This window comes from Balaenoptera physalus (assembly GCF_965194825.1).
Source record: "Balaenoptera physalus genome assembly, chromosome: 1".
In the NCBI taxonomy this organism is placed as follows: Eukaryota; Metazoa; Chordata; class Mammalia; order Artiodactyla; family Balaenopteridae; genus Balaenoptera; species Balaenoptera physalus.
Window position 1 is genome coordinate 115,223,740 of NC_138882.1, and position 24,017 is coordinate 115,247,756.

General features: G+C 37.4%; 2 protein-coding genes across 11 annotated transcripts in view; one reads left to right on the forward strand and one right to left on the reverse strand.

Annotated features, from left to right (window-relative positions):
- Positions 1-14,352, reverse strand: part of RPAP2 (RNA polymerase II associated protein 2) — a gene marked incomplete at its 5' end in the record, with an annotated part of 87,930 nt that extends 73,578 nt beyond the window's left edge. For 7 of the 8 annotated variants that reach the window (XR_014268073.1, XR_014268074.1, XR_014268075.1 and 4 more), the window contains 6 exons: positions 2,255-2,343; positions 4,333-4,398; positions 4,608-4,706; positions 6,365-6,479; positions 13,293-13,338; positions 14,085-14,352. Coding sequence is in view for 4 of the 8 variants with exons in the window: in XM_082477329.1 (XP_082333455.1) it covers positions 2,255-2,343; positions 4,333-4,398; positions 4,608-4,706; positions 6,365-6,479; positions 13,293-13,338; positions 14,085-14,352 (683 nt within the window). The remainder of the gene's footprint in view (positions 1-2,254; positions 2,344-4,332; positions 4,399-4,607; positions 4,707-6,364; positions 6,480-13,292; positions 13,339-14,084) is intronic. The other variant, XM_082477330.1, reaches the window with a different exon arrangement.
- The window catches only part of GLMN (glomulin, FKBP associated protein), a 46,592-nt gene continuing 36,825 nt past the window's right edge, over positions 14,251-24,017 (forward strand). For 2 of the 3 annotated variants that reach the window (XM_082477525.1, XM_082477527.1), the window contains exons 1-5: positions 14,263-14,387; positions 15,174-15,250; positions 15,680-15,805; positions 21,801-21,920; positions 23,192-23,300. In XM_082477525.1, coding sequence (XP_082333651.1) covers positions 15,212-15,250; positions 15,680-15,805; positions 21,801-21,920; positions 23,192-23,300 — 394 coding nt within the window. In that variant the 5' untranslated portion in view covers positions 14,263-14,387; positions 15,174-15,211. Of the gene's footprint in view, positions 14,388-15,173; positions 15,251-15,679; positions 15,806-21,800; positions 21,921-23,191; positions 23,301-24,017 lie in introns of all 3 variants that reach the window. The other variant, XM_082477526.1, reaches the window with a different exon arrangement.

The window sequence follows — 24,017 nt, forward strand, 5'->3', positions numbered from 1 at the left end:
TAGGAATTTAGAAATTAAGGTAACATGACGCATCCAGATATGAAAAATACTGACATGGTCATTATATACAGACAAGTATTATACATAAATAAGGGCTATAGTTACACTATGTACAATGTGACAATTGTATATTTATAGATTACTCACTGGTTACTTCCAATCAAGAGGAATATGACAAAAGAATCCTAGCCTTGTTCAGAATCTATCACTAGCTTAAGAAATACACTTAATCTTTCTGAGTTTGTTTGATAATAAGGTTGGATTAAATTTTCTCTAAGGACCCTTTCAGTTCTTTCATTATGATCCTCTCTTTAATTCATCTTGTACACCAATGCCAGACTAAATTCTATTCAAAAACACTTGATATCTCCCCAGAACTTGAGGATATACCAAACTTAGCTTGGCTCCTTGATACGTATCATTATTTTCTATTTTTTCCCCAAACATATCCCTTATTTCAAGTGAGCTAATGTTCTATCTACTTCCAATACCAACCTATTCCTATGAGTTTATTTTCTCACCTCTGCTTACAGTTTTTCATTATGCAATGCTTTATCCTCACTAACTTACATTACAGGTCCCCATTAGAATAAGTACAAACTTGTTTCACTCATGTATATTTGTTCTGTCATCCCAATGAGATTTAAATTTAAACTCACAGGTTGGTTTTTACACATGTGTAGCCTGCTGGGTAGTAAGAGCATGCTATACACTTTAAATGTAAATTAAATTGATTAGTTTAGGGAAACCAAGGTCATTTTCATCTTTCTTTTTTAAGTGAGGTAATAAGAAAGGGCATATAGATAAGGGAGAATTTCAAGAACCACAAATATAAAATGACAGAGCTTCATGTTTTGGGAAAAAGTGGGCATTCTGAAGACAGCATGGTAAGATTTTGGGAAAAGGTTAGAGGGAAGAACTGTTTTAAATTAGCTGAAGGAAGTACCAATAACTATATCTGAAGAAAACAGAGATGACAGCAAAGGTGCTTTGATAAATGGTTTTGAAGCAGATATGAGTATGGGCTAAATGAGAGAGCTAACTTCAAGAAGTAGAGATCTCTGGAAGCAAAGTTAAAAACAACTCAAGGAAACACCGGTCTTAACACTGGGAAATGGAATATGTCACTGTCATTAGGACTGAGGAGGTAATGGGCAGTGCTGGCAAAAGAAATGTTAAGAAAAGAGAAAAAGTGATAGTTAGAAAGGTGCTCTTAGCTTCCCAGTCACTTTGGACAATGCTACAATCTTTTATCCTCCAAACAAGAAAGTTGGATAGGCTGGTAGAGAAATGATGAGCAATTTAGTCTTCATTATGTTGAATTCAATTAACAAAGGCCATACTGTAGTATATTTCACATATTCTGAACCACACAGAATTGGAGCAGCAGGCAAAGGTGTCTGCAAACAAAGGTACTGTCATCAGTAAAATTAATGCTAGTTGAACATACAGCAGTGTCATGTTACTTGTGTATCAAATAAGACTTTAAGTTTATTTAGCATAGATCCTATTTTACCCCAAATAACACTGCCTTGTGTTGTTGTAATATTCTCTATCAAATATGAATTACTTGAGACATTGTCTCATTAATTTAAGCCTTTGTTTGGAATTTCTAGACAATACAGTTCAGTTATATAACAATAATTTTTGTTACCTTTTTAATATTATGTAATTGTCCCCTCAGTAATAAATTCTCTTTCAAATCCAGCAACTAATAAAATGTTATAAATGTCTAAACATTTCTCAAAAGGCAAAATCCCAGGAATGTCTATAAACTTTTTTGCTAAAAATGACTCTTTAAATTGGCTTTCTTTAAATTTATATTGTACTGATTTTTAATACAGATTAAATGAATTAGTAACCTGAACTTTTTAACATTAGTATATAGTTTCCTAACAACAGAGTGAGTTCAGTTGGATCCCAAAATCCAGTACCTTCTGAAAAAATTTATAATTCTTATCCCAGGATTATATTAATAGAATTAATAGAAATAACCATCACAATAGGAAGCAAAGTTCAGATTTTGTGCTTAAAGCTAAAACAGCAAACACATAACATTTGTATGTATTAATTTTCTGATTTTAAGTGTAAAATCCTCAAAAGCTCTGCTTGAAATATAACCATTTCCCCACAATTAAAATGAATACAGTAAATGCATTCCAAAGAAAACTATACCTACTTTTTGCATATCTCAAAAAATAGAAAGAAATTATTAGAATTTATGAACAAATGTATACATAATGATTTAAATTACCTTTCTTCTTCTCGAACCCACACTGGAGTTTCAGGAATTTGTGCTTCAAAAAACTTAGATGCTTTATAACAAAAATTGCTGCAAAAACACTGAAAAGAACATTTTAAAACTAGCAAATTATTTTTTCTTATTGTGAAATACAACTTATGTACAGAAGAGAATATAAAACATAAATATGTAGTTCACAGAAAAAACCGAAAACCCATGAATCTACCACCCAAGGTAAGAAGTAAGATTTAGTACCTTTGAAGGCTTCTATGTATCCCTCCCCGATGGTATCACTCTCCACATTCCCCAGAGGTAACCACTATTACAAATTTTGTGTTATTCATTCTTTTGCTTTCTTTTAGTGTTGCTACTTACATACATAGCCTATAAAATATATCATTCGGTTTTGCCTATTTTTAAACTTTGTCTAAATGGAATCATATTGTTATGTATTCTTGTATTCTTCTGTTCCACATTATGTTTTTAAGACTCATTTGTGTAGCTATAGTTTATTCATTTACACTGTGTATTATATTCCATTGCCTAAGTATACTGCCTTTTAGTTACTGACTGTTTAAGGACAGTTGAGTTGTTTGTAATTTTTTGTTATCATTACAATGTTACTATGAACCTTTTTTTAATAACAATTTTTTAAATTAAAAAAATTGTGGTATAATACACAAAATTTACCATCTAAGCATTTTTAAGTATATAGTTCAGTGGCATTAAGTACCTTCTTAACTGTTTTGCAACGATCACCATCATCCAGCTCCAGAACTCTTTTCATCTTGCAAAACTGAAACTCCACACCCATTAAACCATGACTCCCCATTTCCACCTCCTCTGACAAAAACCATTCTACTTTCTGTCTCTATAAATTTGACTACTCTAATTACCTCATATAAGTAGAACCATATAATATTTTTCTTTTTGTGCTGGCTTATCTCACTTAGGATAACGTCTTCAAAGTACATTCAGTTGTAGCTTGTGTCAGAATTTCCTTCCTTTTTAAGGTCAAATAATTATTCCATTCTATGTATGTACCATATTTTGCTTATCCTACTAGGAACATTTATACACATATATACTTGTGCATATGGGCAAGGATTTATACCAAAGAATAGAAAGAATGGTCACAAAGAATGTGTAAATTTGACTTTGCCAAACAGTTGCTCAAAAATGTTGTACCAATTTTTATTTGACGAGCAGTATAAGGAGTTACTAATGCTGTCAGATTTTTATAATTTTGCTAATTTGGGGACTGTAAAAATGTAACTCAATGTGTTTTCATTTGCTGTTTTCCTGATTACTGATAAGGCTGAGCATCTTTTCATATATTCATTAGTCATTCAAGTTCTTTCCATAAAATTTTTTTAATTAAGTTTTTTGTCTTTTTCTTATAGATGACGTACTCTGGTTAGGAATCTATGGCCAGTTACATGTGAGAAATATAACTCCTTCTGATTTGTAGCGTATCTTTTCACTCTCTTTTTAAAGAGACGTCTAATGAGCAAATGTTTTCTATCTTAATGTAGAAAAATGTATCAATTTTTCCTCTATGGTCTATAATAATTTTCTATCTTATTTAAGAAATTCTCTCTAGTCCAAGTTTATAAAGATATTCTCTCATACTGTCTTTGAAAAGGTATCTCTTTTACATTTAGGTCCTTAATCTACCTAAAACTGATCTTTGTATGTACACTGAAATAGGTGTCAGTTTTCATTATTTCCATATGGATAACTAATCATGACAGTACAATTTATTTTAAAAAAATCCATCCTTTCTCCACTGATCTAAAATACTCCTGATGTCTTATGTCCAGTGTCCACATAAGTAGTGAGTCTGTTCCTGGCTCTCTATTCTGTCCTATGATTCACTCACCTGAATTTGTGCCAATATGCACTTTTAATTTTTAAAAGTTCACATATTAAGTAAAGTATAAGCAAAGAGTTTTTTTTTTTTAACACTTTGAATGAAATATTTATAAATGAAAAACTTTTAACATGGCTATTTTCTAAAAGGCAAGATTTTAAACAGATATTTTTAGAATTCCATTTAGTATAATATTAAAAATAGCCTTTAAACTTACCTTTCTTTCAGTAATATCATAGACTTTATTGGTTTTGGTAGAAATTTTATATTTCTGTTTTGGTACCTAAAGAAAAGAACGTATAGCTTACAAAAGAATTCCAATAATAAACATGAACTTTGCAGTTAACAAGATTAAGTCATCTACATATCATATCTTTGGCTAACCCATATCATTAGTTCATGACCTCAGTTTCATTTATTGTTCTTTCTACACAGTATTTTGCTAAATATAAAAATTAAAAGTCTACATGTTAAAAAAAAGTAGTTACTTACAATTCCTAGCTTCTTCCGACATAAGGGATAGCCGCAGAGTTTGATAATAGAACGCTCATCCACGACATCACTATAGTGAGCAGGTGTGATGAACTTCCCCTATAAAGAAATGAGAGGGGCATTTCCCCCACCAGATTATTGGAAAAGTTTATTTATCAGCTCTTTAAGCCTTATCGATCTCATCTGAAAACACAGGGATCATAACAGTACCTATCTCATAGGCTTGATGTAAGAATCAGAAGAAAAAATAAAGGAAAAGTACTCAAAAAAGTGCTTCTTGACACATACTAAGTACTCAGAAAATGTTAGCTATTATTTAAAAAAAAAAAAAACAACAACCCACAAAGCCCCAAAAATTTCTGCCATCGTAGACTATGCATCCTTGTAGATTATACAATTCATGAAATAATTCTGAGGCAGGAGGAAGAAGTGATGCTATAGTGACTGCTATACCAAAGGAAAATATTGATAGTATATTTTATTTATATTTATTTATTTATATTTATTTATATTATATTTATAAAAGTATTACTTGGGACTTCCCTGGTGGCGCAGTGGTTAAGAATCTGCCTGCCATTGCAGGGGACACCAGTTCGAGCCCTGGCCCAGGAAGATCCCACATGCCACAGAGCAACTAAGCCCACAAGCCACAACTACTGAAGCCCGCGCGCCTAGAGCTCATGCTCTGCAACAAGAGAAGCCACCGCAATGAGAAGCCAGCGCACCATAACGAAGAGTAGCCCCCCGCTCGCTGTAACTAGAGAAAGCCTGTGTGCAGCAACGAAGACCCAATGCAGCCAAAAACAATTAAATAATAATAAAAAAAGTATTACTCAAAAATAAACCAAATAAAATAATAAGATATAATTTTACCTATTTCTTAAAGCACAAGCTCAAAAACGAAGTATACTAAAGGTGTCATTGTGACTCCTGAACAAATTTTTGTGCAAAATCTTCTATCTTCTGAAACAACTGTACAGAACAGTGAGGTGATAGTTATAAGCTAACGCCAAATATTTTCCTTTGACATTTTCATGTTCAAATAATCTCAGTTCTTGAGACAAACCAACATTTCTGGTCTGTCTTTAAAGTCATCAAGTATGGAGATTCTGATGCAGTTACCTATATGAATTTAAATATTGTCATATTTATATTCCTCTTGTTTAGGAAAATCTCTAAGCCACACTAAGAATTATTTCTGCAATAAAAGCTCTGAGCTTTAATTTTCCATTTCTTTTTTCTCTTAAGGATTATGAGGATATAACAGACATTTCCATTCAAGTTTTTAATGCAATAAGCCATTAAAGAAAACAAAAAAAAGATTTTTAATGCAGATGATAATTCTCTTGTTATGTGTTAAACTATAAATGGTCTATATTTCAGGTTTTTAAAATATCAAAATTAATGAAATTACATTAACAAAAAATAATGATCTTCCATTACTAAAATAGGATAACATACAGAATATGAAAAGTGACGTGGGGATCAGCAGTGCAAAGCAATGAAAATCAAGTGAGATTAGCAGACTGGTTAAAAGAACTAGCACGAAGGGGTAAAATATGCATGTTATCTCTCCTTAGTGCATTTTAAAGTCACTATAAAACAAGGAATGCATAATAGTTGATTATTTTTAAATGCATAAATTATATAGTATGTAGCTGACAATAGATTCAAAGATTTCAATAATGCAAAGAAGTTTCACATTACACATATTTAAAGATCTTATACTACAAAAGTAATAATTTATCAACACATACACACTCCCTTAGGAATTCTTCTGTAATATTCTCTTCTAAAAGCTGTTCAACAATACGTAGAGCTTTTCTCTCAAACTCAATCTTCTTTCTGACAACTGCTTCTAGTTCTGCTTTCCTAAAATTAAAAAAATATATATTTTTAATTTAAAGGTTATTCTACTTATAAGTTTTAGCATAGCTAATTTTCTATATTTTAAAATACAACACTAACAACTTACTATTTTGCTATTTAAGCTAAATGTATATTTTTAAATGCTGTTTCTTTTCATCCAATACTTTTCAAAAAGGAAACAAGCTACTTGTTATACTGCACACATTGATGTCTGCCATAACAACAGGATTATTTGACTTCCAGAGCTCAGAGGACAAGGAAGAACTTAGAGTCTCCTACAGAAAAGAAAATGAGGGGAAATCTTTTTGCCAGTTAGAGTTTATACTCTATCACTCCGGTGTGTACCTAAAAATGGAGGCTTTTCCCTGAAATCGTTAGAAATCAGAAGTGACTGGAGAGGTAAAAGAGGATTTCGGCTGTTCTTATAAGTAAAAATTTCTTTGTGCTAATTCTCAAAAGTTAAGTAGTGGCTGGCCCAGTTTGACAGGACAGAGTCATATGTGCAAAGAAGTATTTACTTACTTTTGTTGTAAAGTCTTATTAAATAACTATATTGATATGACTATATAGTTTAGGAAAACAACAATCTTCCTAGGAGGGCTGGACCTTATCCTGGCACCAGTGGGACTCTGTCAGCCTTTGCTGACCCCATGAATACACATCATGAATATAAAAGCAGAGGCTATCTGATCAAACAATGGCCCTAGGACAGTGGTTCTCAAGTCTAGCTGCACTTTACGATCATCTGATGAGATTTTTTTAAAAGATACCATGCTCAGGTCCCATTGCAGGCTAATTAAATCACAGTCTTTGAGGATGGGGCCTGGTTACTGGTGTTTTCTTAAGTGTTCCAGATAATCTTAGTGTGTAACAGGGTTGAGAACCACTACCATGGGACCAAAGATACCAACTATCTTGGTGACTTATTTGCTCCTTTCCTACACTAGTTTCTACTTGCCTACCAGAACAACCTTTGCTGCCCTCTTGGACCTTGACTAGACTCTCATACCTGGACCTAGAATGTACTCACCTTTTCTCCCTTCCTGCACTGACTTCCAAGACTTTAGACTCTAGTTCCTGGCCTGGAGCAATATGTCTTACAAAAACAATTTGGAGAAATGACACAAGATTGCCAGCTAGGGACAAATAGGGACATTAAAACAAGAAGAAACTTGCAATTAAACACCTGTTCTCCCACCATTTCATAAAGACCAATCCTACGTCAAATATGTAAAAAAGACATGGACACAGATTAAAAGACAGTTCTTTGTATTGAATATATATATATTCAGCTTTATGAAAAACATTATTTTTTTTCTCATTTTGCTGCCTACCACTAAAAGCTATGTCATATACTAAGATCAGAACAGAATGTACATTAGGAGTTGCTAACTTAAGCAGTTAATTACCTCAACCTGCAGGAACAGCCGCACTCCTCTTAACTGATGGATACCTACAGCTGTTTCCCATGGATAGCCCTGTCTCACTGCTGCCCTAACCCAAATGAAAGGTAGTGTGGTGTACGGCAGTGGTTCTCAAACTTTTTGGTTTCAGTGCTCCTTTATACTCTTAGCTTTCGCTTATATAGATTATATCTGTTGATATTTACCATACTAGGATTAAAGGTGAGAAAAATTTCAAGCATTCATTAACTCATTTAATAGGAATGCACCCATTACATGTTAACATATTTTTTTAAATAAATTTATTTATTATTTATTTTTGGCTGCATTGGGTCTTTGTTGCTGTGCGCGGGCTTTCTCTAGTTGCCGCGAGCAGGGGCTACTGTTCATTGTGGTGCATGGGCTTCTCATTGCGGTGGCTTCTCTTGTTGTGGAGCATGGGCTCTAGATGCATGGGCTTCCGTAGTTGTGGCACATGGGTTCAGTAGCTGTGGCTTGCAGGCTCTAGAGCGCAGGCTCAGTAGTTGTGGTGCACAGGCTTAGCTGCTCCGCGGCATTTGAGATCTTCCCGGACCAGGGCTTGAACCCGTGTCCCCTGCATTGGCAGGTGGGTTCTTAACCACTGAGCCACCAGGGAAGCGTTTAACATACTTTTAAATGAAAAATTTATTGTGAAGAGCGGAATTGTTTTATATTTTTGCAAAGCTCTTTAATTTCTGGCTTAATACTATTCACCTGGATTGAACGTAGAAGTATTTTTCAGTTGGAATAAATTTATGAAGGATCACTCCTTTCAACAACTAGTTGGCTACCCCAAGGATTTTTAATTGTTTCATCATCCTGGGTGATCTGCTCAAAATACATTTCGGCTTATCGATATTCTTCAAATCGTAGTGCTTAGAATAAAATATAATCTCCTCAAGCTTGTGGTCAGATCCATGTTGAAGAGAGTTGCAAATTACATTGCTATCATTATTAACTAAACTTTACTCTTGTATTGGGTTGGCCAAAAGGTTTGTTAGGTTTTTTCCATAAGATGGCTCTAGTAGCACTTAGTTGTCTTTAACTTCATTCGAAACAATTTTGTTAGACTGTATGTGACAGCTGTCATATCAGCGTACATTAAAAAAAAAAAAACTTATCAAAATTGGTGAATTTTTGTGTAGCCATTTTAACATTGAAGATGGAAGAAAAAAGCAACATTTTTGGCATATTATGCTTTATTATTTCAAGAAAGGTAAAAACACAACTGAAACGCAAAAAAAGATTTGTGCAGTGTATGGAGAAGGTGCTGGGACTGATCGAACGTGTCAAAAGTGGTTTGAGAAGTTTCGTGCTATAGATTTCTCACTGGATGATGCTCCACAGTTGGGTGGACCAGTTGAAGTTGACAGCAATCAAATCGAAACAATAATTGAGAACAATCAACATCATACCATGCGGGAGATAGAAGATACACTCAAAATATCCAAATCAAGCCTTGAAAATCATTTGCACCAGCTTGGTTATGTGAATTGCTTTGATGTTTGGGTTCCACATAAGTTAAGCGAAAAAAACCTTCTTGACCAGAACTTCCCTGGTGGCGCAGTGGTTAAGAATCCGCCTGCCAACGCAGGGGACACAGGTTCGAGTCCTTGGTCCGGGAAGATCCCACATGCTGTGCAGCAACTAAGCCTGTGCACCACAACTACTGAGCCTGCTCTCAACAGCCTGCAAGCCACAACTACTGAAGCCTGTACGCCAAGAGCCCGTGCTCCACAACAAGAGAAGCCACTGCAATAAGCAGCCCGTGCACCGCAACGAAGAGTAGCCTCTGCTCACCGCAATTAGAGAAAGGCCACGTGCAGCAATGAAGACCCAACGCAGCCAAAAATAAATAATTAACAAAAACAAAAAAAACCCTTCAAAAAAACAAAATAAACCCTTCTTGACTATATTTCCCCATGAGATTCTCAACTGAAATGTAATGAAAACATTCTGTTTTTAAAACAAACTGTGATGGGCAATGAAAAGTGGATACTGTACAACAACGTGGAATGGAAGAGATCATGAGACAAGCGAAATGAAACCACCACCAACCATACCAAAGGCTGGTCTTTTCATCCAAAGAAGGTGATGTTGTGTATATGGTGGGATTGGAAGGGAGTCCTCTATTATGAGCTCCTTCCAGAAAACCAAACAATTAATTCTAGCAAGTACTGCTTCCAATTAGACCAACTGAAAGCAGCAATCGATGAAAAGCGTCCGGAATTAGCCAACAGAAAACTCATCGTCTTTCATCAGGATAACACAAGACAGCATGTTTCTTTGATGACCAGGCAAAAACTGTTACAGCTTGGGTGGGAAGTTCTGATTCATCCACCCAATTCACCAGACATTGCACCTTTGGATTTCCATTTATTTCGGTCTTACAAAATTCTCTTAATGGAAAAAATTTCAATTCCCTGGAAGACGGTAAAAGGCACCTGGAACAGTTCTTTGCTCAAAAAGATAAAAAGTTTTGGTAAGATGGAATTATGAAGTTGCCTATAAAATGGCAGAAGGTACTGGAACAAAAGGGTGAATATGATGTTCAATAAAGTTCTTGGTGAAAATGAAAAATGTGTCTTTTATTTTTACTTAAAAAACTGAAGGCACTTTTTGGCCCACCCAATAATATTTCCTAAAGCCAAGTCAGTATAATCATGCTGCTCCACAGGAGAATACTCTTCAAAACAGATCTCAAATTCATCTAATTTCTCCACTCCCAAATGATCACTATCCCTAACATCTTACAACTTTTAAAACTTAAATTCTACTACTTTATTAAAGTTTTCCCATTTGCACTTAGAAAATCTGAATTTCTCACCATGGCCTACCAGGTACTGTTTGAATGGAACCCGCCTCTAACCTTTTCCTATGCTGCTTTCTTCCTTTGCTCAGAAAGCTGCATACCACCCTCAGCATCTCTTTTTTAAAATGACTAAGCTTTTTCTTGTCACACATATTGCCACTTCTGGCTGGAGGTTTCTCCTCACTACTCTTGGTCTGGTAAATGCCTACTTAGCCTTCAGGTCTTAGTTTAATTATTACTTTCTTGGAGAAGCCTTTCCCTGAAAACCTACCACCCTTCCTGCCAACCTCCAGCTTTACTGTACCCCTGTTTTTAGTTTCTCCATCACAGTCTTCTCCTTTATAGCACTCATCATAATTTGTAATTATGTATTTATTTGTGATAATTGGTATTTCTCTGTTCCACTAGACAGGAACTGTGTCTATTCTGTTCAAAATCATATCCTCAGGGCCTCTGAAACCATAAAACTCCCAGAAGAGAACATAGTCAGAAAACTCTTTGACATAAAACTCAGCAATATTTTTTTGTATCTGTCTCCTAAGGCTAAGGAAACAAAAGCAAAAATAAACAAATGGGACCTAATTAAACATAAAAGCTTTTGCACAGCAAAGGAAGCCATCCACAAAACGAAAAGACAACCTACTGAATGGGAGAAAATATTTGCAAATGATATGACCAATAAGGGGTTAATACCCAAAATATATAAACAGCTGATACAACTCAATATAAAAACAAACAAACAGGGCTTCCCTGGTGGCGCAGTGGTTAAGAGTCTGCCTGCCAATGCAGGGGACACGGGTTCGAGCCCTGGTCTGGGAAGATCCCACATGCGGCAGAGCGACTAGGCCCGTGAGCCACAATTGCTGAGCCTGCGCGTCTGGAGCCTGTGCTCCGCAACAAGAGAGGCCGCGATAGTGAGAGGCCCGCGCACCGCGATGAGGAGTGGCCCCCACTTGCCGCAACTGGAGAGGGCCCTCGCACAGAGGCGAAGACCCAACACAACCATAAATGGATAAATAAATAAATAAATAGATAAATGAATAAAGCCCTAAAAAAAAAACAAATAAATTAATTAAAACAAACAAGCAAACAAACAACCCAATTAAAAAATGGTCAGAAGACCTGAATAGACATTTTCCCAAGGATATATACATGGCCAACAGGAACATGAAAAACTGCTCAATATTGCTAATCATCAGAGAAATGCAAATCAAAACCACAATGAGATATCACCTCACACCTATCAGAATGGCTATCATCAAAAAGTCTACAAATAACAAATGTTGGCGAGAATGTGGAGAAAAGGGATCCCTCCAATACTGTTGGTGGGAATGTAAATTGGTACAGCCACTATGGAAAACAGTACAGAGGTTCCCTAAAAAACTGAAACTAGAACTACCATATGATCCAGCAACTCCACTCCTGGGTATATATCTGAAGAAAATTACAACACTAGTTTGAAAAGATACATGCCCCCCAATGTTCATAGCAGCATTATTTACAGTAGCCAAGATATAGAAGCAACCTAAATGTCTATCAACAGATAAATGGATAAAGAAGATGTGGTTTATACATGCCATGGAATACTGCTCAGCCATAAAAAGAATGAAATTCTGCAATTTGCAACAGTGTGGATGTACCCAGAGGGTATCATGCTTAGTGAAGTAAGTCAGACAGAGAAAGACAAATATTATATGAGATCACTTATATAGAGGACAAACTAGTGGTTACCAGTGGGGAGACAGCAGGGGGAGGGGCAAGAGTAGGGTATGGGATTGAGAGACACAAACTATGTATAAAATAAATAAGCAACAAGAAGGTATTGTACAGTACAGGGAAATTTAGCCATTATTTTGTAATAACTCTACATGGAGTGTAATCTACAAAAATATTTACTCTTTATGTTGTACATCTGAAACTAATATAATATTGTAAATCAACTATAGTTCAATTAAAAAAATTTTTAAAAATCATATCCTCAGGGCCTAACACAAATCTGGCATATCTTACATTCAGTAAATAATTTTTGAAAGAATGAGTAAATTAAGGCCAAAGCCAATACTTTATAAAATGATACCTTATAGATATGTATACTTTAATCATCCTCACAGACTACATCTATTCTAAAAACCTTTTGTGACAGGAGATAAAGCCTTTTTAGGAGATGCCTGTAAACAGTACAGGACAACTTTTTGCTGAAAATATGGACATGATGTAAACAAACAACAACAACAACAAAAAAGGTTTCTTGGAGTCTCTGGCATATAATGCAAAAAAAGGAAACTATCTGAAAAGATGAAAAAAAAGTACCTGGTTAATTCAGGAATGTTTATTCCCATTGACATCTTTCTACAGATAACTCATACCTTCACCAGCAATCTAAAAGTGTCCATTGGACTTTCTTAAGGCATGGAGTAGGGAAAATAACAATCTATTTGAGAATTTATCGTACTTCCCAGATCTTCCCCTTCTCTCAAAATAATTTTCTCTGAGGTAGCACCCATTATTGTTTTTAAAAATGGTTCAATTAATGTGTGATTAACAGATAAGTGAAAGCAGCTGTCTGAGTAGTTCTCATACCTTTTAGAAGCATCTTCTTGTTTCAAGGCACTTGTCTGCTTAGTACCTACAATTAAAAGAAACAAAAAACAGTAGATCAAGTCTACACAAACACACCAGCTTACAGGACAGATTCTTGCCCAAATAAACTGTAGACCATCTTTTCTTCTTTTCCACACATTTCACTTCCAATCCTGTGTGAAAATCAAATGAAATGAGAAGGGAATCCAATTTGGTTTTGAAAACTAATTATTTTTCTTGGTTAAAATGTATCTCTCTCAGGATTGAATTTTTTCTTGTATCACAGTTGCATAGCTAAGCACTCCTGAAAGTCCGAGATCTGGGTACTTCTAGGGGCAACCGCTCTCCGTCCCCCTAAATGTTCGCTCCCGGGTAAAGAGGGGTCTGACACCTCAGAGAACCAGGGCACCAAAGCAGCAGCACATCTGGAAGAAGGACCAGTGCCTGAGTCGAGGTCAGCTGCACTCGGCCTGCCGACGCTGCCCTGGTCACTTGCCCACTCTGGCGACCACAGCTGCAGGCTCCCAGGACCTCTACTGCTCATTCCCTCAGAGCCTGGAGCACAGCCCATTCTGGGGGAAATCTCGGAACACTAGTGTAAAGAGGTGGGGGTCTGGCCGAAGGTCTTTCCCAGAAGGCCAGAGTTCGGCGGTGGGAATCTCTCGGCCTTCTCTGCCCCGAAGACCTCCTCCCCTGGGGCAACCTTTCGGGAGCGCCCCGCACGCCTCAGTCTGGAATTATGTCGGGGACCAGTTCTCAGTTCCAAACGTGGGAACAGGCCCTTCTTCCTACCTGCGACGTTTCGGGAGGCGCGAGGACCCCGGGCCTTGCGGCCGGCAGAGCACGTCTCTACCCAGTCCGCCATCGGGAGCGTAGTCGGCGTCGGAACCGGCCCAGGAGTCTTTACCCCAAGACTCCGCCTCCCGTCGCGTAGCGCGGGGCGGGGTCGGCTGGGGCGGGGCGGGGCTGGGAAAGCGGCCTGCTCTGCTGGAGGAGGAGGAGGTGGAGGAGGAGGAGATCGGCGAGAGGGGCGAGAGGTCTGGCGAGTAAGTGGGAGCATCGAAGGTCCCGGGCGGCCGGGGCTTGCGGTGGACGGTGAGTCTCAGAGAACCCGGCGCCGCGGGCCGACCGCCCCCGCGAGGTCTGGGGCCCGAAGGCCGACGCAGTCGGGAACCGGGAGAAATGGCTTCCCTTGGATGCCGCCTGCACGCGCGCTGGGGTTTTAACCGCCCTGGAGTGCGCTGCTGTGAGGATACGGCCGACCTCCGCCCCTCCTGCGGGGCGTGGAACGGGCCTTCCCTCCGGGGGAAACGATGGCCTGTGGGAACGCAACGGTGTTGTCCTGAGGGCGGCCTGTTGCCTTGCCTCCGTGCGATACAGTGATTTCACTAGCTCGATTGATTATATTGGGGGGACTACATCTCGTACAAATGCCCCGGTCACACTTGCGGTGGAGGACATCTCAACTTTAACCCCCTCCGGGTGAGCTGTGTTTTACTCCATTTTCCGTCAAGTGGGACGTTAAAAAATAAAAAATTCCCTGGTGATTAGAACTGATTTCAGGCCCACCTTTTGGAGAAAAAAAGACTGCCTTTTTAAGCCCTTGTAGTCCAAATTTGCGCTGCCTCTTGGGAGTGCACTAGAGGATTTTTTTTTTCCTTGAGTTTATCTTTCAAAATTATGCTCCAAGGAAAGTTAAAAGATGAAACAGGAGGCTTTTTAAAAAAAAATTTCTTAGGCTAACATACTAACTTTCAGTAAAACCATTTCAGCTTTAAAACTTTCCATTTTCTTTATTGTATTTATTAATAATCAGAATGAAACAACTTATTAATATTTCAATATAGTATTACTGATAGTTAACAGTTTGTCTTATGTTAGTACATTTCAGCATCAAAACTAGGAAAAAATAGGAAGGAATGGCTGTGGAGGAACTTCATTCCATAATAAAGAGATGTGTAAGTAATTTTTTCTTTTTTTTCTTTTTATGAAGTTAAATAATCTTTCAAAATATGGGCAGAGCACAGATTACTTTTAATTACATCTGCGGTCACTCAAATTGTTAATCTTCTTTAATCCTTGCTTTTTTTTGACCTATGAATAAATAGCATGAAGGCAGGAAGACAGATTGGAGTATGTCACTTGGAGAAATAATCTTTATAATTTTAGTACTGATCCTTCTCATAGATTTCTTTGGTACAGTGGATTTCAAGATGATTTATTAAAGTATTTTTAGGCTAATCCTAATTTTCATATATATGCTTATGTGCACCTTATCTAGAATTTAAACATTTCTTTTTTTAGAGGGAGATAAAATAAGTCAAGTAGTTATTGAATTTCCATTTGCCTAAAATTACCGGTTTTTTTGTTTATTTTGTTTTTGCCAGCAAATCCTAGAAGAGCAAGACTTTAAAGAGGAAGATTTTGGCCTGTTTCAGTTAGCAGGCCAAAGATGCATAGATGAAGGGCACATAGATCAGCTATTAGAAATTATTCAAAATGAAAAGAATAAGGTAAGTATAATCTTTGTATGTACTTTTCAGTCTTTACTAGGAAGAGAATAGCCACATGATGCTATTATTCATCCATTTATTTTTTTCAGCAAACATTTAAGAATCAACTTAAATTTCCACAGTAGAAAACTGTGGAAAATAAAAAGGAATTAGGACTAATTATATACTTTAAGGTGCTTACAGTCTGGTGGAAGAGATAAACATGTAAAGAACTAACAATAAGGAGGCAGAATAAACAGATACTTTACATCTGTTAACTCGTTTAGCTTCTCCAGAATAAGTGTTATAGTTGAAATATAAGTAAAATGCTTTAGAGGAGTGGGGATTACTTCTGGTTTAGAGATCAAAGTGGTATTTGAATTAGCAATTTACATTGAGAAATGTAAGTATCAGGCAGGCTACATATTCATTTTTGGTCATCAGCACATTCTTTTCCTTCAGCCAGGTGTATATGGGAAACCAAATATTAAGTAAGATCATATTTTGGGAGAGCTGGATGACCTTACTGGCCAGTATCATCCAGCTACGATTGTCTGAGAAATCATTCTGCACAATGAGAAAGGATGTTTTTGGGATCAGGAACAGCTGGGACACAGTGCTGACAACACTGCCTAATTTTGTGTCTTTGAACCCCTCCCCCATCCCCACCCCTCTTCTTATATAAGGGAAGATCATTTTCTTTCCAGGAACATAATCAGTCTTCATTTATAGTCCTGTTTATTTATACAGAAGTTTTCTTTGTAGGGACTTCCCTGGCGGTCCAGTGGTTAAGACTCTGTGCTTCCACTGCAGGGGGCGCAGGTTTGATCCCTGCTCAGGGAACTCAGATCCCGCATGGTATGCGGCATGGCCAAAAAAAAAAAAAAAAAAATTTTCTTTCTTTGTTGATATCACAATCTAGTCATGCTGGCCTAGGATTATATCCAGGGCACCTGGATTGTATTTAGGAGATTGCTAAAACTTTTTAATCATACATTGTTATAGAATCTCTTACTAGTTCAAAGGTCTTATCCCTTTTTATTTATAATTTTTTAAAATAAAAATTAGCACATTTTATTTAGTACATTTGTTTTTGATATGTGTTTATAATACCTTTGTAGCCCCAAATAAAATAAATTTAATGCTTTCTTTAACTCCTTGATTTTTCCCAATTGCATTCTCAAAGGATTATCTTTGAGAGTACCTTACTTTTAGCTAATAATAAAATTAATAAAAGCTAATAATATTTATTGAGATCTACTATGTGCCAGGTGCTGTCTTAGGTGCTTTACATCTTTTAACTCACTTAGTCTCTCCTGAATCCCGTGAGATAGGATTTTCTAGATAAGGAAAGAGTCACTGAATGATAAGTGATTTGCACAAAAGTATCAGCTTTTATGTGGCATCGGGCATTCAGGCCTGTGCAGCCTGTTTCCAGAGCTCTTAACGATTCTGCTCTGCCTCTGGTTAGCACAGCGTAGCACTTGCAAGGAAGTTTTAGAGTAGAAGAGAGAGGACTGACTGTGAGGGTGAGAGAGAGTGAGGTGACAAAGATGATGGGGTTTCTAGCCTCTGAGAAGACAATACATCCTGAACAGAAACAGGCAACTTAAGGAGGAGAGAAAGTTCCCTGGCAGAGGACAAATAAGTTGGCATTGTTTGGCGACGTTGAGTTTAAGATGCAGCAGGCAATCGAAAAGTAATATTTAGAGCTCAGTAGAGAAATACAAGATTAAGATGTAGATTTGTGTGTCACTCTTAGAGATTAGGTGATTGTGATAGACTTAAGCATAGTGAGGCTTAGCCTTGATAGCTTGAGGATCACCTTTGTAATGTGGTCTTCTAAATTCAAAGGTTCAGATATTGATAAGACAGAGTTTAAAACTGCACCTTAGTTTACTTGCAGGTGACACAATCAAGATTGATCAAGATTTGCTATTAATCTGCTTTGTGTAAAAAAATTTTTTTTAAAGTCACAGGAATGGTAGTTTGTCCTAAGACACTACAGTGCAGGGGTTTTCAACATCAGCACTGTTGATATTTAGTAATTTGGAAAAATTATATGTGTTATAATAACATATAACATAAATTCCCGATTAGTGAAGACCTAAATATTAAAAGTCAGGCCACACAAAAGATAGAAGAAAACAAGACATAATATCAAATCTTTGGAGAGAGGATAATTTGTCAGGCTTAGAAGTAATAGACATCATTCAACCTGTATTTGTGGAACATCTGTTTTGTAACAGGCCCTACTCTAGATGCTGGGAATAGATACAGTAATGAACAAAAATCAGTGCCCATATGGATCTTAAATTCTAGCAAAGACAGATAAATCATTTAGTAGGTTAGAAAGTGATAAATTCTATAGAGAATGATGCAGCATGGTTAGGGGGATGGGTTGTGTTGGGTGAAATTGCACAGAAATTTGAAGGAAGCAGAGACAGTCCCACAGTAAACTATGGGACTCTCTGGGTAAGAGTGTGCCAGGCAGAATTAAAAACTAGTGCAAAAAGAATATTCAGAGAGATCAACGGAACTGTCTGTCCCATTAGATAAAAAACATGATTGTTTTGCTATTTGTTTAAAAAAAAATCAATTTAAGGCTTCATTTTATGCCATGTTTCCAATGTAAATCTTAATAAAAAGAAAGGCGATATATATATGTGTGTGTGTGTGTATAAGTATATATAAGTATATATATGTATATATATATAAGTATATGTGTATATATATATATTTTTTCTAATTTAAGTGAGTGTTTATATCTCTCAAGGGGAAAACCGTTTTAGACCTAAAAGCACTAGAAAAGGGACCAAAGAAAAAAAATCACTGTATTTTGCTGTATAAAAAATTAGGACAACCAAAAAACCAAATGACAATTTGTCGTAAATACAGTGACGTGAATATTAACATATAGGGACCTCATGCAGGTTGATAAGACAAACACTAAAACTTCCAGTTGATAAATAAAGATGTAAACAGATAGCATCTCCTCTTTTCCGAACTATGTATCCACATACCCTGACATTTTTCTGTTGCTAGTTCTCTAGGACATGTTGAGTCCTAGCACAATGCTGTTTCAGAGCCTTGAGTGTATTTCCCACCTATCTATGCCTGATAAACTTCTGTTTCTTTAACAAGCCTTAGCATAGCTATCACCTATTCTGGGAAGCCTTTCTTGCCTTCCCCAGGTAGAAGTGACTATTCTCCTGCTATACTTTAGCATTTTTTAAAAAATTAATTAATTTATTTATTTTTGGCTGCGTTGGGTCTTCGTTGCTGCACGCAGGCTTTCTCTAGTTGCAGCAAGCAAGGGCTCCTCTTCATTGCAGTGCGCGGGCTTCTGTTGACGCAGAGCACGGGCACTAGGCGCGCGGGCTTCAGTAGTTGTGGCATGCAGGCTCAGTATGTGTGGCTCACGGGCTCTAGAGTGCAGGCTCCGTAGTTGTGGCGCACGGGCTTAGTTACTCCTCGGCATGTGGGATCTTCCCGGACCAGGGCTCGAACCTCTGTCCCCTCCATTGGCAGGCGGATTCTTAACCACTGCACCACCAGGGAAGTCCCTCCTGCTATACTTTATACTCTACCTTTATTACCTTATAAGACTGGGGTCATAGAGGGGGTATTGTATCTATTTGTCTTCTTCCTAGATGTATTTTCTTTCAAATGAACCTAGAATGTAAACTCTATGAGGATCGATTTTTTTTTTTTTAAAGCAGCACTTCTTTTTTTAATTTTTTTATTTTTATAACTTATTTATTTTTTTTATTTGGTTGCCCTGGGTCTTAGTTGCGGCCAGCATACTCCTTAGTTGCGGCGTGCCGGCTCCTTAGTTGTGGCATGCGAACTCTATTAGTTGTGGCATGCATGTGGGATCTAGTTCCCTGACCACGGATCAAACCCGGGCCCCCTGCATTGGGAGTGTGGAGTCTTAACCACTGCGCCACCAGGGAAGTCCTGAGGATAGACTTCTTATCTGATGTGTTTCTTGCTTTATTTCCTGCATCTAGATTATTCTAGGGACCTGACATATATGCTTGATAAATACTAATGAGTTGGAGTAGAATGCAGGCCAGAGAAATCGAGTATATTGTTATGGTTTTGAAAATCAGTGGTTTTGCTCTGGAGTGGCTTGTATTTTTTCCTTTGAAAAGTTCTTTATGAACTATAACTTAGATTTCTCAGTTTAGAATGGGTAGTAGGGAATTTCTGTTTATTAAAGTTGATTTTGAAAAAGCCTAAATTAAGAAAGAGAACTTTAAAAAATAGGCCGGGGAAAGTGGAAAACGAATACACTTGAAGGGAAGATAGAGTTTGGCTAGAAAACTGACTTTCCTGCCTTAAAAAGAGAATGACACCGACATTTCATTTTGCATTGCAACATTTTCTATTTTGCATTGGATTTCAATAAGCTGAACACTTACAGTAAAACATGTCACCAAGTTCTAATCACGAGAAGCAAATGACTGAAAAATGGAAAATTTCATTTTTATGGAAAATTAATGGAAAATTAATTAATGGAAAATTTCTAGAAATTGTTACTCAGTCATAAAAATGTTCTGGTATCTCCTTTTATCTTTTAAGTCATCCAAAGGCCAGATGTTGAGAAATTGGGGTGAAGCCTTTCCCTTTGCTCCAAACAATTGGCAGCCTATAATACATCTTTTATTTTTTTTAATTTATTTTTCACTGCATTGGATCTTCATTGCTGCGTGTGGGCTTTCTCTAGTTGCGGCTAGTGGGGGCTACTCTTCGTTGTGGTGCGCAGGCTTCTCATTGTGGTGGCTTCTCTTGTTGGGGAGCATGGGCTCTAGGCGCGTGGGCTTCAATATTTGTGGCGTGTGGGCTCAGTAGTTGTGGCTCGTGGGCGCTAAAGCGCAGGCTCAGTAGTTGTGGCGCATGGGTTTAGTTGCTCTGCGGCATGTGGGATCTTCCCGGACCAGGGCTTGAACCCGTGTCCCCTGCATTGGCAGGCAGATTCTTAACCACTGTGCTACCAGGGAAATCCCTATAATGCATCTTATTAAATAATTGCTTTGGAAAAAAAAGAAAAACAAAATCAGTGGCTTTGATAATGAATGTGAATCACTAATTATAAAGATAGACTTTTACTTGTGTAAGCATTCTGAAATATCTTTGAAAATAGAAGCTACTTGTTTGTAGAATAGAAAATTAATGAAGTGGTATCCCCTCCTTTTACATAAGTTACATGATTATACTGTATTTAGAGATTCTCCAGTGAACTTTAAAAGGTTCGTGATTGTTGACTGGATTTCTTTATGAACTGGGAGCAAAATTCTCCATGAAAATTAAGTATTGCTCATATTAAGCAAATTATCTCCCTTGTTGGAAATAGAGGAACTATTTATTTATTTATTTATTTTTAAAATTTATTTTATTTTATTTATTTTTTGGCTGTGTTGGGTCTCCGTTGCTGCGCGTGGGCTTCCTCTAGTTGCGGCGAGTGGGGGCTACTCTTCGTTGCGGTGCTCGGGCTTCTCATTGTGGTGGCTTCTCTTGTCGTGGAGCACGGGCTCTAGGTGCGCGGGCTTCAGTAGTTGTAGCACTCGGGCTCAGTAGCTGTGGCTCGCGGGCTCTAGAGCGCAGGCTCAGTAGTTGTGGCGCATGGGCTTAGTTGCTCCGCAGCATGTGGGATCTTCCCGGACCAGGGCATGAACCCGTGTCCCCTGCATTGGCAGGTGGATTCTCAACCACTGTGCCACCAGGGAAGCCCTAGAGGAACTATTTAAATCCTGGGGAAGACCAAATTACCTGGTTAAAAGTGAAGACCCATTTGCCTTTCCTCAGTGAAAGTATTAAAAACTATTTTAGAATGCTGTTATCTGTTAACAGCCAACCCTAGGAAGTCAATGGTGAGATGTCCATGGATTCACTTGCCTCATCTTTCCTGTTTTAGAGGAAATTGTCAGCTCCTCCAGGTTAAGAAAGCTCACTGTGAGAGTCCTGTAGATGGCAGTATTTGTTTTATTGTACTCTGAAAATGTTTTTACAGGTCATCATTAAGAATATGGGCTGGAATCTTGTTGGTCCTGTTGTTCGATGCCTTTTATGGAATGATAAGGAACATGATAAAAGAAAGTATTATTTTCTGATGCTTGATTTATTGGTAAAGGTAAGTTAACACAACTAGATTCTCTTTATCACAATACACAGCAGTATTTTATAATTCCCTTTAATGTTTTTGGTGAGAAAGCTTTTAGTTCATGAAAGTATAGGCGGGAACTCTTTGGATAAAAGGCCCATCCTTATTTATTGGATGAGCCAGTCCATTTCATTTTTCCCAAATTTTCTGGATATAAGAATTATCTGACCTCATCTTAGACCCACTGATTCAGAATCTTCAGAGAGAGACCTAAAAAGCTCTATTTTTTAAAAAGTAGCTTATTGTTCAGATGTGAAATTCATGCTTTAAAGAGGTAGTTTCAGGCCACACTGATGTTTTGGCAACGCTGGAAGTAAAATCAAATCTGAGTGTTCTTTCTTCTATGGTATGTTCCCTAAAAGAATATGAAAAACCTAGAATGGCAGTGATAACAGAGGAAATAAGAGTAGGAAATAGATTAGTTGTGACTGACAGCCTTAGATAGAGACTCTGAGTAAAAGGTTAATAGAGTTATAAGCCAAAAATGATGGTTACAGGAGAGAAATTCTAAGAAAAAGGACATTATAAGAAGCCACTTAGAGAGCACTGTAAATAGACACAAATATGTACTTGAAAAGAGGGAACTCCCTAGATATTAGTTATTAACTATGAGAGCTTTTAGAGAAGCAAGGCAAGTGAGGCGATAAGATATGACCAGTCAGAAAGCAACGCAAAGTTTTGTCTGTTCAGGAAAAACAGAAGAGACTCTGCACTCATCTCACTACCCTGGCGGTATGAGACAGAAAGATTCCACCTGCTGGAAGCCCTGGGAGACAAAGGCAACCTTCAGAGTAGACAGGCAAAGCTCAAAGGAAACCTCAGCTCTGGTGTTCAGGCTCTCCCTTCCCCTATTTCTCTAACTTTTCCATTAGTCAGGAATTTAAGTCTCTTAAATGTAGTTGTCCATTGGGAGACCCTTGACTTCTTGCTTTCACAGAATCTCAGACTCTGTGTTTTGCTAGTGTATTGTTTTTAATTTAATTTTTTAACTTTTTATTTTATATTGGAGCATAGCCGATTAACAATGTTGTGACAGTTTCGAGTGCACAGCAAAACTCAGCCGTACATATACATGTATCCATTCTCCCTGCTAGTGTATTTTTTAAAAACATTTTTATGAGGTGTTTTACTGTTAAACAAAAATAATTATACTATCTCAGTATATGCCTTTTAAAAATAATAATCATGTGGCTTTAAATACAACTTGTATTAAACAGGTTCAATTGTGAATATTTTTATAGTTATGTAATCCAAAGGAATTATTGTTGGGTTTGCTTGAGCTGATTGAAGAGCCCTCTGGAAAACAGATATCCCAAATTATTCTTCTTTTACTTCGGCCATTACAAACAGGTAATGAGTATATTGACATCTAAGTGTTTCTTGTTTTATTTGTGTAAGTGCCTTGATATTACTCCAAGATGTCAACACTATAGAAAAGTTTGTGCCTAATTATTTTTTTTTATATAAATTTATTTTTTTATTTTTGGCTGCATTGGGTCTTCGTTGCTGTGCATGGGCTTTCTCTAGTTGCAGCGAGCGGGGACTACTCTTCGTTGCGGTGCATGGGCTTCTTATTGCAGTGGCTTCTCTTGTTGAGGAGCACGGGCTCTAGGTGCTCAGGCTTCAATAGTTGTGGCTCGCAGGCTCAGTAGTTGTGGCTCGTGGGTTCTAGAGTACAGGCTCAGTAGTTGTGGTGCACGGGCTTATTTCCTCCGCAGCTTGTGGGATCTTCCTGGACCAGGGCTTGAATCTGTGTCCCCTGCATTGGCAGGTGGATTCTTAACCACTGTGCCACCAGGGGAGTCCCATAGTTTATGCCTAATTATTTAGTACTCTGCTTAAACTAGTAATAGCAATGCCAGTTTGAATCCTGCTGCTCACAGAAAGATGGCAATACCTGGCACAGAGATGGTACCCAGTAAATATTTTGTTGAATGTCATGCTCTTTTTCATGTGCTTTGTTGTGACCTGTAGCTTTTTGCTTAATCTTCCTATCTGCAACTTATATTTAGAATTTTTCCTGTAAACATACTTAAAGGATTGCCTCTGCAGTGCTCAGTTTGATAG